Source organism: Durio zibethinus, chromosome 9, assembly GCF_047325235.1.
Source record: "Durio zibethinus cultivar Kanyao isolate XHJ-2024 chromosome 9, ASM4732523v1, whole genome shotgun sequence".
In the NCBI taxonomy this organism is placed as follows: domain Eukaryota; kingdom Viridiplantae; phylum Streptophyta; class Magnoliopsida; order Malvales; family Malvaceae; genus Durio; species Durio zibethinus.
Window position 1 is genome coordinate 4,885,269 of NC_143170.1, and position 15,270 is coordinate 4,900,538.

Genomic DNA, 15,270 nt, shown 5'->3' on the forward strand with positions numbered 1-15,270 from the left:
AAATACAAGGCAACGGCTTTTAACTTTTTTCTACCTATAAATGAAGCCTTCCACTGCAAAACAAGAAAAAAAAAAGAGCTAAGAGAACTTATTGCTATTCACCTACCATCTTGTTCAAGCATTTAAAGCAATTCAAAGAGAGAAAAGTGCAAAAAATCTTGTATCAATTTTTTTCTAAATTTCCTTGTCAATACAGTTGTGTACTTCAAATTAGCAAACACCCAACCTAAGAGAGGTGCTTTAAGTTTGCAAAAACATTTCAAAAAATTTGTATTGTGAGTTTGTGAGCTTAAGGGAGAGGATAACTCGTAAGAGTTTATGGTGTTGCCTGTGTAAAGCTTTAAGAAGCTAGTTTGTATCTTTTAACACATAGTGGATTGAACTCTTTGACAAGAGAGGCTAAGAGAGAGAATGTAGGGGCCTAAAGAAAGGACCGAACCTCTCTCTAATTCTATCTTTTGTTTATTCTCATTCATTGTGTTTATTTGCTTAGATAAATTGTTTTTGGTTGAATTTGTGATTATTAAGTAGTGATTTTGAAATTTTTATTATAACCAATTCACTCCCTCTTGTTTATTTCAAGTTTTTGAGCTAACATGTATGATTTTAGGTAAATTATTGTAGGTTATTCGATATATGTTGTTTTATTCAATTGGACATTAGTAAGTTGCCTAAGCTTGACTTATTTGCTTGCTATAGCAAAGATAGATGAAATAAAGGAAGCTAAAGAGGGAATGAGATCATGTGGAAGTGTAATGAGCCACATGATCAATAAATGATAATTTTAGTATCCGTGCAGTCGAATTGGTGAACGTTATATGAAGTTTATTGTGAAGATAATGCTTGGTTTGTTTGTTGTGATGTTAAGTTAACAAGTTAGCATGTTTACATGTTCTCATGTATGTGTTTGTGAGCTTTCCTCCCCTTAAGATAGCAATCACACACCGAGGAAAAATTTGAAATAATTGGCTTTTGGTTGATTGCAATATATATTGATGAAGCTATAGGTGGAAAAAACAGATGGTTCAAGATAAAAATAGGTACATATATTTTGCATGATGCTGCATTTGATTGAGAAGCATAATGATAAAGGGCATTCTTGCAAATTTTGGAAGAATCTGATTTCATATATTATGTGGGTTTGTTTGTTTGGTTTGTTTTGTTAGACTTTGCTTGGTATTTAGGTAGGTTAAAATCTAGGTTTTTCAAGTTCATGCATATATATATATATATATGTATATATGTGATATGTTAAATTTTCTGTTGCGTTTAGTCGATTGAGATTTTCTTTGAGTATTTTGGTTTAAAAATACCTATTATACACATATATATATTACATGTTCCAGGCCTTTCAAGCTGTGTTAGACAATTACCTAGAATTAATGTTAGCATGTTGGGGACAAATATCTACTATTGTTCATAAAGTTTTGAAAGAAGGTACTGTTAAAGTTCCAACAAAGATCTGGAACGAACAAACTGGAAATACTGTTGTGTTTGTCGGGGAGAAAATTGTTACAGCTGCTATAAAAATAAGACACTGCTAATTGGTTTTCTCTTTTCATTTTTTTAATTTGCATTATTGTATGTTTGTGACAATAATTTTTGTGATCAAGCGATATTTCAAATCAAACCCTTTTCAATGTACTTTTTGTCGGCATTAGTATCATTATCATGGTTCCTTTCAATTTTGGTGGATTGGAAATTCCACAAATACATCCTGTGAACTAAACTCAAGGAAGGCTGGCAGATTGTTCATGCCATATTAGATATATTTGATCTTAGGGAAGTTTCAGTTATTGATACCATATTTGGAGCTACCTATGTAATGTATTAACTCTCCATGTGGTAGTTGTATGCACAAGTTTCCATTTCTGATTTATTTTTTTCTCCTTGTTAAATTTTGCAATCGATTCATAAATTTTGATGTTGCTTTATTCTTCAGGTTTTGGACGAATGCATTCGTGCAATATTTGGATTTAGAGGAACTAAGGATCCTTTAGACGAAAATTTTTTGGATACCCCATTTACTTTTGATTGAATAAGTACAAAGAAAGTATCTTCAACTCTCTCACATGGATCCCATAGTCTAGAAGACACTAAAGAAGAACGAAATACATGTCCATCAGGAATTGAGCAGTGGGCTGAGACAATTGAGAAGCACATGCTTATAATTCTGTGGCATACTTTTGCAGTTGGTTAGGTTCTTCTCCCCCTCCCCTCAGTTTTGTTAGACCACTGATATGCAGCAGATTAAGGCTTATTCAAGCTGAGTTGATTGACTTACCTTGATTTTTTTTGTTCTTACTATTTGTATTATCATCATCATCATCCTCATCATCATTTTGTTTTGTTCTTCTATATGCAATTAGAGGTGAATGCATACAATTCTCTTTGCCTTAACTTTCTCCTTTGAATATCTATTTCTTGGCCAATTATGTCATGTTGTAAATGATTCCTAACTTCGAGTGGCAAAAAAAATAAAACCTAAAATATGATAATGTTGGATGGAAACACATTTGAAAATCAAAATTTTGAATTTGCAGGCAACTCTTGTGATTTTTACTTTTTACATTGTGATTATTATCTCATTCGATTTTATTGAAGGTGGTAAGCACACATCTAACAATATTCAAGTATTCTATTATTACCTGTGTATGACACTGAACTATTTTTTTTTTCTCTGAAAGGTTAGAACTGCATCAGTAACTTGTTTTGCTGGAATCACTTCCTCTATATTCTTCACTCTCGCGAAGGAAAAACAGGACTTTTGTTGTTGTCTTTAATAAGTCCTGATATAGCATTCTTTCAAACGTGAATTTTTGTTCCCTCCTTATTGTGGCGAACTTAACATTTAATCCCTTTTCTTTATGATTTATGATTGGAAATGAAAAAAATTGTAGATCAATGCTGCTAAGCATGATAAGGTTCCTTCAGTTAGGTCAGGTGCTTGTCGAGCCATTGGTGTTTTCTCATGTTTCCAAAAGACTTCTAAAAGTTGATTCTACAATGTTGCTAAATGATCTACCCAATTTTTTGTGATATTTTAATTGGTTGTACATGTGTAAAAGTCATGAACGAAAAGTTTACAAAAAGCCTAAACTATTTAGTGCAGAGATCTTTGGCAAGTTTATCCGTGCTGTTGAGGTTAACACACGTGATCCTGTGGTCTCAGTATATTTTCATTCTGTTCTTGAGTTAGAACTTAAGGGAGTGTTTATATATCTATTTTTTAACATGTAAATATCACTTATGAATACTTTTTCAGGTGCAAATACCAGCCTCTTGGGCTTTGGCAAACATATGTAATTCTCTCCACCACTTTATTGATGATTTTCCCTTAAAAGAGTCAACAGGTAGCTTTCTGGCTTGATGGAATTATTTTTGCATTTGCTATAGCTGATACTACTGTTGTTCTTGACACTTGTAGAGTCAGAAACAAATTCCCAATTAGTGGAGTTAACTGAGTGTGCTCTGCGTCTAACGAAGGATGGGGACAAGGTATGTATGTTTGTGGGCATCTTAAAACCTTCTATGTATTCATGGGAGATTGGTGTGAAAGTTAGCTTGTAATTGTTAGTGCTATAGGAATTGGTTGCACACTTTTGCCTTTTTTGGTGTGAATGCTTGAGCCATAGCTGACCACCTTTTGTGTCTGTTCCAGCAATTCTTGTAAGTTAGTGAGTTATTATAATTATATCTATTTTTTCATGAGTTTCTTGTTCTAGTTTTATATCTGCCAGAAGTTCAATTAGGTAATGTATGAATTACCGGATCATATGAGAAAGAGAAGGGAGAGGATGAGAAGGACATGTGTATCTCTCTTTTTACAAATTTGAAAAATATATAGGGTACTTTAACCACACCATCTATATATATATATGTATGTATGTATGTATGTATGTATGTATGTATGTCTGTGTGTGTGTATATATATATGTCTCAGTTTTGGAGTTATTTTTTGTTGGTTTTACATCATCTCCTAGTCTTATCTTAATCCATTTGTGTGAATATTATTTTTTTGTAAGTGAGAATGTATTCTCATTAAACTTCGATCCAGAGCTTGTAGGGTCAGATACATGAATCATTTCATTTGAATTTCTTCCATATTAGCCCAAGAATAAGTGCAATGCTATCAAGGTTGTCTAGATAGCTTCCTTGAATACCTGTTTTTATTGAACTATCTATTTAACTGTATACATCTATGTTATCATATGCCATGGTTTATGTTAAGTGTTTGGCCCTTTCCATGATTTATTCATATATTCTCAATAATTGATCTTGGCATCTTGGGTGCTCATATGTTAGCTTTTACTTTGTTTTGGTAATTACTGGTTAATATTCAGCCTAGTAATAGTTTATGAATTTTTGTATTCTTGAAGAGATTGTAAAGTATCCTCTTAGTGCATCAATTTGCAACTTTTTCAGCTTTTATTTCTCGTTTCTTTTTCTTTATATTAGATCAAATTAAATGCTGTAAGTCAGATATACATGTTCATCATGCGTGCATAATAAGCCAGTGGCAAATAGAGAATTTTCTTCTACTTGCAACAATGTTACTATGTTGCCAGCAAGAAGTGATCTGAACACTTTTGATGGAGGTGCAATAAATTCATCCTACCCATCATCGTTGAAGGACTTGCATTGGCTGGAGAGAATGGTGCAACCATTTATTTCTTGTGTTACAGCTGGAAATGTCAAGGTATTAACTTGCATTGTAGGTTTTCTGGAGAACATTAAGTTCAACTTGGTGCTAGTGTCATGGGTCGAGACTCAAGCTCCGAACCCGCGCGGCTCCGGGACCCGGGCATTCACCCTTCCGGCGTCCCGAATCAGCCTGACTGCCACGGTTCACACCCTTGTGAGGTATTGTCCGCTCTGGCCCCCTCTGGCCTCACGGTTTTGTCCTACAAAAGGCGCCTCACAAGGCGGAGATGGTGTGAACCCTTTTATACCCCAGGGACCTTCCTATTATGTTCGATGTGGGATTCAGGACTCCCCCTTAGGTCCGTGACATTCTCCCGCACCCAACCTCGTGACGCCCTCGTCACGGAGGCCGGCCACCCTGCCTACCTCCCTCGAGGCGCTCGGCGTGGATCGAACGGTTTAGGGCTGGCTCTGATACCACTTGTCACGGGTCGAGACTCAAGCTCCGAACCCGCGCGGCTCCGGGACCCGGGCATTCACCCTTCCGGCGTCCCAGATCAGCCTTCCGCCACGGTTCACACCCTTGTGAGGTATTGTCCGCTCTGGCCCTCTGGCCTCACGGTTTTGTCCTACAAAAGGCGCCTCACAAGACGGAGATGGTGTGAACCCTTTTATACCCCAGGGACCCTCCTATTATGTTCGATGTGGGATTCAGGACTCCCCCTTAAGTCCGTGACATTCTCCCGCACCTGATTGCGCAACGCCCTCGTTGCGTCTTCTGCATGGTATCGCCTGATCTGGTCCCTCGAGGCGCTCGGCGTGGATCGAACGGTTTAGGGCTGGCTCTGATACCACTTGTCACGGGTCGAGACTTAAGCTCCGAACCCGCGCGGCTCCGGGACCCGGGCATTCACCCTTCCGGCGTCCCGAATCAGCCTGACCGCCACGATTCACACCCTTGTGAGGTATTGTCCGCTCTGGCCCCCTGGCCTCACGGTTTTGTCCTACAAAAGGCGCCTCACAAGGCGGAGATGGTGTGAACCCTTTTATACCCCAGGGACCCTCCTATTATGTTCGATGTGGGATTCAGGACTCCCCCTTAGGTCCGTGACACTAGCATATAGTCTTTATGAATGTTTGTTTAGCTATGATCCGTAGTTGATTCTGACTTTACATTTACTAGGTTCAATGGAATGTCTGTCACGCGCTGAGCAACCTGTTTTTGAATAAGACAATACAACTGCAGGATATGGATTGGTATGATGATCTTCATGCTTAAATTCTTGCGAGTACTGCCCCAATATGTTAGCCTATTCTTGGTTAATACAGTTTGATTTATACTGTTGTTAACAATAATCATAAGCCATTCAAAAGAAAAGGTTGGATATATTATTCTATGAGCAATTTGCTCTTACATTAGTTGGGCATGCATAAAGAGTGTCCAAACCTACTCTAGCCTCAGTCTTCATTACCACGGGTTAGCCAATCCTACATTTAAAACTTGCACAATTTGATAAGAGGAGGAAGTTGCAAACCAATAGGGTTAGTCAAGTTGGTAAGGGAGGAGCCCCTTGTCAACTTGCGTTTGATTCTTGTAGGGACCATTCTGGAAGTAAAATCCTGAATGCACCAGGCCTATGAGGGAGAGTATGCCCTTAAGATCGCCTAGAAAAGGGATTAGGCCCAAGCAAAGCTTATTGGAAACTCCCAACCGTCTTATCAAAAAAAAAAAAGAGGAGGTAAGAATTGTTGTCTATGTTTTTCATCTTGTAACTTAATGTTTGGAATGATGCTCGAGGATGGAAAACTAGCTTGGCTCCCTAAGATCTTTTTAACAGTTAATTTTCTATGGTTGTATCTTGCAAATGCTTTCCTGCTACTTGTTTATGGTTCCTACCCGAGACAAAATGGTTAATATTAAACCTTTTTTTATTTTGGCAAAAAAAAACAGTTTTTTGGTCGTTCCTAAACAACTACAAGATTAAACCCATTGATACCGGATAAAATATCTGAGCTTATCATGAATATATCCAGGCATAAGTCATAAATCATAGAATCCTCAACTTTTGTTGCCTTTACATTTATAAATATATAATTTCTGTTCTTTAATATATGTCTCATTTTACTCTTTGGTTTCATTAGTAATAAGACTTTGCTGCTCGTGTATCTTAAGCTAAAAATTGAAGGTCTTCAGAAATATTCTATATAAGATTAAACACATCGATAGCCCTTCTTAAGGATAAAATATCTGAGCTTATCATGAACATACCAGGCATAAGTCATAAATCATAGAATCCTCAACTTTTGTTCTCTTTACGTTTATAAATATTATAATTACTGTCCTTTAAGAAATTTCTCATTTTACTCGAGTTTCATTAGTAATAAGACTTTGCTGCTCATTTATCTTAAGCTAAAAGTTGAAGGTCTTTGGAAATATTCTATACAGTTCCTAGATCATGTCCATGTTTTTCACATGTTTTGTTGATATGAGCTACTTGTTTTCCTTCTACAATATGTGATACCTAATTCAGATATATTTGTAACTATACATGTACACATTTTTGGCAGGGCTCCATCAATTTTTGGTATTCTTCTATTACTACTACGTGATTCTTCAAATTTCAAGATCAGAATACAAGCTGCTGCTGCGTTGGCTGTGCCAGCATCGGCACTTGGTGAGTAGTAGAATACTTACTATGTTGTCATGTTTATAAATGCGATTGTGGCTTTGTTTGCCTTGAAATTACTGATGCCTCCTTCAATCATTATTTATGGTTAAACTTAGACTTGTTAACTGGGATTAGTTATCACAAAAGTTCTTGTGCTTCACTTCAATGTAAAGCTATTTTATTCTTGGCTTGATATTAGCATATTGTTTGACAGTTTGAAGCTGGATTTGTGACATTGCGTACTTTGTTTGTTGCAGATTATGGTAAATCTTTCCCAGACATTGTCCAAGGGCTGGAGCATGTAGTGGAGAATCTAGGTTCAGACTTAATTTCGGAGCCATCAAATTTCAAATATAGGATTGCACTTGAGAAGCAGGTTATTTTGTGCATATGACGTCTTTTGAAATGATATAATGCAATTTAGAGAATCTTGCACTTTCTGCTGTTTCTGAACACATGCTTATCATCTAATCCAGGTCAATGGTATTAAATTAAGGAAAAATAAGAGAAAAAATTAGCATAACCACAATAATTCCTGTGAATCTGAAGTTTCGTGACAATTTTGGAATGAATTGCTTCATTTATTACTAATTATTTTCAGAAAAAGATATTTGTAGTGTTCCCAGTTGATTAAGACTAAGCCATGTCTGATAATTAATTGGATTTTCTTTTTCTATTGCAGTTAACTTCAACCTTGTTGCATATTCTTAGCCTTTCTTCAGCCACTGATCACCAACCTCTGAAAGATTTTCTTGTCAAAGTAAGCTTTAAACCTCCCTCATTTGACATTCACAAATGCTATGAATGAATTCAATGAACCTTGATATGAAATCATGTCTGTCATATAGTTTTTATTTTATTACTATCAATGATTTCTCACTTTCAAATTAGAAAAACGTGGTACTTTGCATGGAGTGACAAATTTCTAAGACTTAAAAATAATCACCTAAAACTTAGCAACTTGAAACTTTGGCCTAATAAAGTTTCTGTTAGATATTGACTATTAAGCACTATGAACATAGCTTTGCTACAAAGCTTGTATGCTAATGTAAGCATTCCTTGTCATAGGGGACCAAATCCCCATAACTGGAAGCTTGTATTAAACGAATCATTGCCATTATTGGATATGTTCTCCCACAGGTCCCCTGTAGGACCCATTATCATGGATGGCCGATATTTGTGCATTATATGCAATTAACTGTTGAAATCAAATACTGCCATTTTGTTCTACTCTGGCTTATTCTCCTCTTGTGTAATAGAAAGCATCTTTCTTGGAGGACTGGTTTAAGATGCCATACTCGTCACTGGGGGAGGCGAGTGCTTAGACTGGGATTGAAAGTGATTCTGTTGGCAACCAAAAGAAAGAGGTGATATCCAAAGCAATACAATCATTAATTGAAGTTTATGAAGGCAAGAACCAGAATACGATTTCTCAGAAATTCAAGAAGCTGGGCAGTAGCATATCCCTGATGGTTTCATAATCAGCCATTTGCGTCTTGCTTGGCTGGCTGATCATTTTTGTTTTCTTATATTGGGTAATTTTGTTTTCGAGCACCTCGGGGTTTACTTTTACAGTTTTACTCAGCGAACGGCCATTTGCCCTTAAAACTTCCATTCATTGGAATTTGGAAACATCATTTCCCATCGACTAATTGAACAGAGAGTGGAGGAACTGAACCATTCGGCATGCACGAAGGCCTCTTGGGTGAGGAGAGTTTGGTGCAGGATTTTCCAGTCATTCACGGCTAGTTCTGGTAGAAATTAAATGTGATTAGATGAATGGGGTCCTATTGTGTGTAAATTATGATGATGCTTTTGCTTGGACTCGGACGCAATGATTTAAATGCATTTGCATGGGAATTTACTATTCTTTGCTACCAATTTTTCTTGTAACATAAATTAGTCCAGTGTACTCGTAAGGGTCTTTGATCAGACTTTCTACCATATTTATTTCTCATGCATCTATCAGGGTAGTCTAAGGCCCTGAGTTTCAATGCGGTGAAGTACTGTCAGTGTTCTTGGATGCGAGCTTCTACTATGATGCTGAACCAAATCTTAAATTGCATTCGACTATTGCCGGCAATGACCAACGTTAATAAGGCCTTCTATGAATATGTTCATAGATAATACTTTCCTGTTGTTCAAGAAAAAAGAAAATAAATGGTATTGTTATTCTCTTTTTTTTTTTTTATTTGTAGGTATATCGAATTTTGGGTTTAATTTTATAAGGTAATCTAATTTTTCTTTTTATCTCATAAATCTTGTGACGTTTCATTTTTTCTTTCTTTGAACTTTTTGGGAGTCATGTTATTATAAGTCAAAATTTCGGTCAATTAAATGAACTCTAAATTAATTGTTCATTGATGAGCAATGAATAACTGGATTTATGATTTATTGGTAATGGCGACCTATTTGCTTGGGGTTCAACTTTTGTTCTTTCGATGAGATTTACTAGATCCTTCACCTGATCAATTAATTATAAAACTGGCGTTAAAACAGGGTAAGGCATTGGATACCTTCAGCTTCCTGTGTGTGGGAGTGCGCTTAAGAGTTGAGAGTCAAAACTCACGAAAGAATCGATGCCATTTGCTGAATGGCAGACAAAATTATTAGCATTACCTAGGAGCCAAAAAACGACAGGACAAACGCACCTCTGTTCGCCAAAAAATAAGGGCGCAACGTGGCCACTTGCTACCAACTTCCTTTATTCTTTTCTACTCAAGTAAGACTTTTGCAACTTTTTTTTTTTTTTTTAATTTTTCATCCACGATATGATGTACTAGTTAGTAGTAGCATTAGATTCAACGAGTTGTTGCATGTACATTGTTATAGACCTGACAATTTCAATTATATAGCCAGGAGGCCAAACGTGCGACATTAATTTATCAATGCTTAAAAGATAAATGACCTGAGCTGAGCTATGGATTGGGTCGTTTTTGGTTTATCAAATCATCAACGTGACTCCTTTTTCACTTCTACTTTCATCTCTATTTCTCAAACATTTAATCTTTACCTGAGTTCCAATTTGATTGGACATCATAGAGTCCACACCCGAGCTTTTAGTTTTATGATATATATATATATATATATATATATGGACGACTGATCTTTAGGTAGACGATTATAATTATCATCTCAGCCTGTTTTGGTTTGGTTAATATTTCCCTTACCTTTTAGTGCTTGTCAGAAAGGCCAGAAGAAAAGGGCCGTGCTTGATTGTAGACTGTGATGGGTCTTGCTTCTTGAAAAGTTGGAGCAAATCTCCGACCCCACTTTTCCAAATCTGTGTTTCTTTTTAAAACAATAACGCTTTTCTTGTTATGTTTAAGGTTGAAGTTGGAACCTAAAAAGCAGGCAAAAATATGAATGGAAATGAAGTTGTATAGATATGGAAACGGATGAGAGACAAATGAGGCCTGTTACTCTCCTGTGAATACTCAATTTCTTCCACTTCTCTTTTGTCCTTTCTTAGACCAAATCCACGCTTCCTTAGGTCTCTCGTCTCTGGTTCTGTCGTCAACTTCACTCCATTTTTGGTCCGAAAAATTTTGAAGAAGAAATAAAACCCACCATGATATATAGCACGTAAACACATGTTATCCAGTACCCCTACTTCTTTTTAAGTTTCTTTTTTCAAAAATAACAACAGTCATCAATTCCTGTAATGGTGGAGATCTTATACTTGGCTCTTTCTCGGTACCCAATTATTATAACCTTCTTTCTTCACCAATGTCTACCTGCTTTTTCTTAGCTACTTTATTGGTCCTTCTCTTCGTACTTTATTTCCCTTTTCTTTTCTTTTCTTTTTATTTATTTACTTATGTATTTATATGTATGATAACATTTAAATAAAGTTTTATGTACCCTTTTTACAGATTAAGTGTCTGAAAGTCCCAACAGAACCAGATCATCTTCTTCAGGTACTTTCCTGTATCTGTTTTCTGGTACAAAAATTTCTTTTTTTTTTCTTTTTGCTGCGGCCATTTATTTTTTATGTTGAATATCTCCTAAAGACATGGCTTTCTTTCTTATTAATTTGTTGTGAATGATGAAAAAGATAGCCCCAGATAAAAAGGTTCTGCAAAGTTCATTTCTTCTAAGAAGTCTGCAAGTTTCTAAAAGGACTCCTCTATGGTGCTCCATGATTTCCATTTTTCTTTTAGTGGATCTGATGTTGTGTTACGTTGGGCACTTGGAGCTATTTAGACATATTTTGATAAATCATTTTCATGGGCGTTGAGATTCTTGCTTTTAACTGCCTTTCCTTTTCAAGTTATTTTATTTTTGGTCCAAATCAAAATATTGGTGCCTGGATTCCCTTAAGCTGCTTCAGTTCTTTTCTTTTCTTTCTTTCCTCTGTGTCTTCTGTTTATTCACCTTATTATTGTTAATTGGACAGCTTTAGAGTCTTTAGTTAGTTTTGTTCTGTTCAGTCTAGTTTATGAATCTTTATTTATACCTGCGTGAATTCTACCATTATATCTGCATGAATGAACCACTTGTTTCCTGACTTAGATCTACGACATGTGCTCATCTCTTCTGTCATACTGGAGTCTTGTTTTCTCTTTTCTAGAAATAATTTAATATAGAATATATGACATAAAAGGAAACTAAAATCCTTTCTTTTTTTTTTAAGTTTAGGAACAAATCCCCTTGCAGCTACTTGTGGTATCTTTGCTTATTTTGTGTAAACCGAAGTTATGATGACATCCTTTAAGGGAATCGTGTGCTGATATTTTTGTTTTCACTTGTCCTATGTTTCAATTCTAATCTTTCCCCTTTTCATCTTTTTGTATGTTAGCTTGTCATGAGATAATCCCAGTAGATCGTGATGGCCAAAGAGTACAGTGGATCGCCAAAGCATCATCAGCTAGAAACAAAGGGGAAGCGTCTCACTTGGATTCTAGGGGTTAGTGGCCTCTGCATATTGTTTTATGTGTTGGGAGCTTGGCAGAATACTTCTACTCCCACTTCTCGATCTGATGTATACACTAGAGTTGGTTGTGATACTAATGCCACTACATCAGAGAAGGGCAATGCTGCAGTTAATCCATCATCAACCAACTTGGACTTTGCAAGCCATCATCAAGTTGAGCTCGACAGTTCTAAAACAGTCAGTCAGTTCCCGCCGTGTGATATGTCATTCAGCGAGTACACTCCCTGCCAAGATAAAGTGAGGGGAAGGAAATTTGATCGTAACATGATGAAATATAGAGAGCGGCATTGTCCCACGAAGGAAGAACTCCTTCTCTGTCTTATTCCTGCTCCACCAAAATATAAGACCCCTTTTAAATGGCCTCAAAGCCGAGATTATGCCTGGTATGACAACATCCCTCATAGAGAACTTAGCATTGAAAAGGCAATTCAGAATTGGATTCAAGTGGAGGGTGATCGTTTCAGATTCCCTGGGGGAGGCACCATGTTCCCTAGGGGAGCTGATGCATATATCGATGATATTGGCAAGCTCATTCCCCTTACCGATGGAACCATCAGAACAGCAGTTGATACTGGCTGTGGGGTAAGTAATGAACATTCTTTTAATTTATTTGCTTCCATCTTTTTGCATCCTTTAGGATTTGTTGCTATCTAATTGGCTTATAAACTTTTTAAAATCATGAATTCTTTTTCTCCTATGCCATTACAAATACCATATCTACTTATGATCTATGATAATAACTGGTACTCCTATGGTCTATTAATTGCCTTTGCTAATTCTTTTCTTCTTTTCTCTGGTGTTAGGTTGCAAGTTTCAGTGCCTACCTCTTGAAGAGGAATGTCTTGACAATGTCTTTTGCTCCAAGAGATACACATGAAGCACAGGTCCAGTTTGCGCTGGAACGTGGAGTTCCTGCAATGATTGGAATTATGGGTTCACAGAGGCTTCCTTACCCAGCAAGGGCTTTTGACTTGGCTCATTGTTCTCGCTGTTTGATCCCTTGGCAAAACTATGGTAAGGCATCTTTATATCTCATGCTGTTTTGTCCAAAAAAAAAAGAAGGAGATGATTCTGTAAGGAATGTGGAAATGACGCTTTTACTCTCTTCTATATTGCAACAGCAAGGCATCATATGACCCTTTTACTACCTCTATGTCATTCTTGTATAGGTTGAAAAGTTGTGTATTAGTTAATGGTTTCGTTTAATTGGTATAGATGGTTTGTATCTCACCGAAGTGGATCGGATTCTAAGGCCTGGTGGTTATTGGGTTCTCTCTGGTCCACCTATTCACTGGAAGAAGTACTGGAGAGGCTGGGAAAGGACACAGGAGGACTTGAAACAAGAGCAAGATGCTATTGAAGATGTTGCCAAACGACTATGCTGGAAGAAAGTGATTGAACAGAATGATCTATCAGTTTGGCAAAAGCCCATCAACCACGTTGAGTGTATTGAAAGTAAGAAGGTCTTGAAAACACCACACATATGCAAATCAGATGATCCAGACACAGCTTGGTACTCTCTTTACTGTCTTTCATGCTCTTATTTCCTCCTTTGACACAACATATATATAAAGCCCTTTCTGGTCTCATTTTCCTTTTGTCATTTGTGCTAAAAAGGTACAGAAATTTGGAAGCTTGCATAACCCCACTTCCAGAAGTAAACAGCTCAGATGATGTTGCTGGTGGCGCAATAGAAAAATGGTCAGAGCGTGCGTTTGCTGTTCCACCAAGAATTAGCAGTGGCTCAATACCAGGCGTCAGTGCTGAGAAATTTAAAGAGGATAATGAACTTTGGAAGGAAAGAGTAGCACATTACAAACGGATTATTAGTCCCCTATCCACTGGACGGTATCGGAATATTTTGGACATGAATGCTTACCTTGGGGGATTTGCAGCGGCAGTCTTAAAGTATCCAGTGTGGGTCATGAATGTGGTCCCTGCAAATTCTGATCATAACACTTTGGGAGTTATTTATGAACGTGGTTTAATTGGTACGTACCAGGACTGGTGTGAGGCATTCTCAACATATCCAAGAACTTATGATCTCATCCATGCTAGTGGCTTGTTTAGTATATATCAGGACAGGTAATGTTTGAGAGGATGGTATTCTCAATCATGAACTTTCTTTGATCTTGTAATTTGTCATTGTGGTTGAACTTGTGTTAATTTGTTTATTGAAGGTGTGACATCACTTACATCTTGCTGGAGATGGATCGGATTCTGAGGCCAGAAGGGGCGGTTATATTTAGGGACACTGTGGATTTGCTTGTGAAGGTTAAGAGTATAACAGATGGAATGAGATGGAAGAGTCAGATCATGGACCATGAAAGCGGACCCTTCAATCCAGAGAAAATTCTTGTTTCTGTCAAAACATACTGGACTGGTGAAGCTACACCAAAACAACTCTAGTAGAGATTTATACTGTATCTCTCTCTCTCTCTCTCTCTCTCTCTCTCTCTCTCTCTCTCTCTCTCTTGCACTTTCCTTTTGTAATTTTTATCTTGGGAAATAGTCAAGGTCATTGAGATTTCACCCAAGATAGTTTTTCCTTTTCAAAGATTAAAAGGGTAGGTTTAATTCACATGATCATGTATTCTATTGACTTACTGTAAATGTAAGTATTTTACGCCAATTCCTCTGTTACTGTCACTGCTTTGATGGTAGTAGGATTAGCTAAATAGAAATGCTTAGTCTGCATTAACTGAAAAGTAAGCTCTTGCCTCCGCAGTTGTTGAATTAATTATCATGTATATATTTCAAGATGATAAGGTAATACAACGGTAGGGACAGAAGATAAACCCTTCTTCTTCGATAGCCAGATATTAAGGCACCACAATTGCTATAATGGTGTGCCTTTGGAATGGTGGTTGAACTTGAATGTTAGTTGGACTTTCCAGTTTCCACAGTGCACTGTAGGATATGTGATTGTTGTGTTGCAGATGATTTCTTTCCTTGTTTATTTCAATTTCAACCAAGGGGAGAATTGAACGTCTCTCAGCAAGTCAAAGCAAGCCAACAAAC

At 37.0% G+C, this 15,270-nt stretch overlaps 1 protein-coding gene and 1 pseudogene across 6 annotated transcripts in view; both read left to right on the top strand.

Moving 5' to 3' along the window:
* The window catches only part of LOC111308416 (uncharacterized), a 28,665-nt pseudogene extending 19,421 nt beyond the window's left edge, over positions 1-9,244 (top strand). The window contains exons 14-26 of the transcript XR_016344881.1: positions 1,943-2,200; positions 2,688-2,786; positions 2,901-2,991; positions 3,104-3,171; positions 3,266-3,353; positions 3,428-3,558; positions 3,662-3,669; positions 4,483-4,699; positions 5,828-5,901; positions 7,213-7,319; positions 7,571-7,689; positions 7,996-8,073; positions 8,573-9,244. The product of XR_016344881.1 is annotated as an uncharacterized LOC111308416 (transcript). The remainder of the gene's footprint in view (positions 1-1,942; positions 2,201-2,687; positions 2,787-2,900; positions 2,992-3,103; positions 3,172-3,265; positions 3,354-3,427; positions 3,559-3,661; positions 3,670-4,482; positions 4,700-5,827; positions 5,902-7,212; positions 7,320-7,570; positions 7,690-7,995; positions 8,074-8,572) is intronic.
* A 1,185-nt stretch (positions 9,245-10,429) lies between these two features.
* Positions 10,430-14,948, top strand: LOC111308488 (putative methyltransferase PMT18). Of its 5 annotated transcripts, none has more exons than XM_022906818.2 (7): positions 10,430-11,009; positions 11,189-11,233; positions 12,115-12,831; positions 13,053-13,263; positions 13,465-13,762; positions 13,867-14,334; positions 14,430-14,948. In XM_022906818.2, the coding sequence occupies exons 3-7, from the start codon at positions 12,145-12,147 to the stop codon at positions 14,656-14,658; spliced, it is 1,893 nt and encodes a 630-aa protein (XP_022762553.2). In that variant the 5' UTR covers positions 10,430-11,009; positions 11,189-11,233; positions 12,115-12,144; the 3' UTR covers positions 14,659-14,948. The 5 variants fall into 5 exon arrangements, with proteins under 5 accessions (XP_022762553.2, XP_089621732.1, XP_022762558.2 ...); XM_089765606.1 differs by having other exon boundaries at positions 10,438-11,075; XM_022906823.2 differs by lacking the exon at positions 10,430-11,009 and having other exon boundaries at positions 11,094-11,233; positions 14,430-14,943.
* Positions 14,949-15,270: the final 322 nt, after the last annotated feature.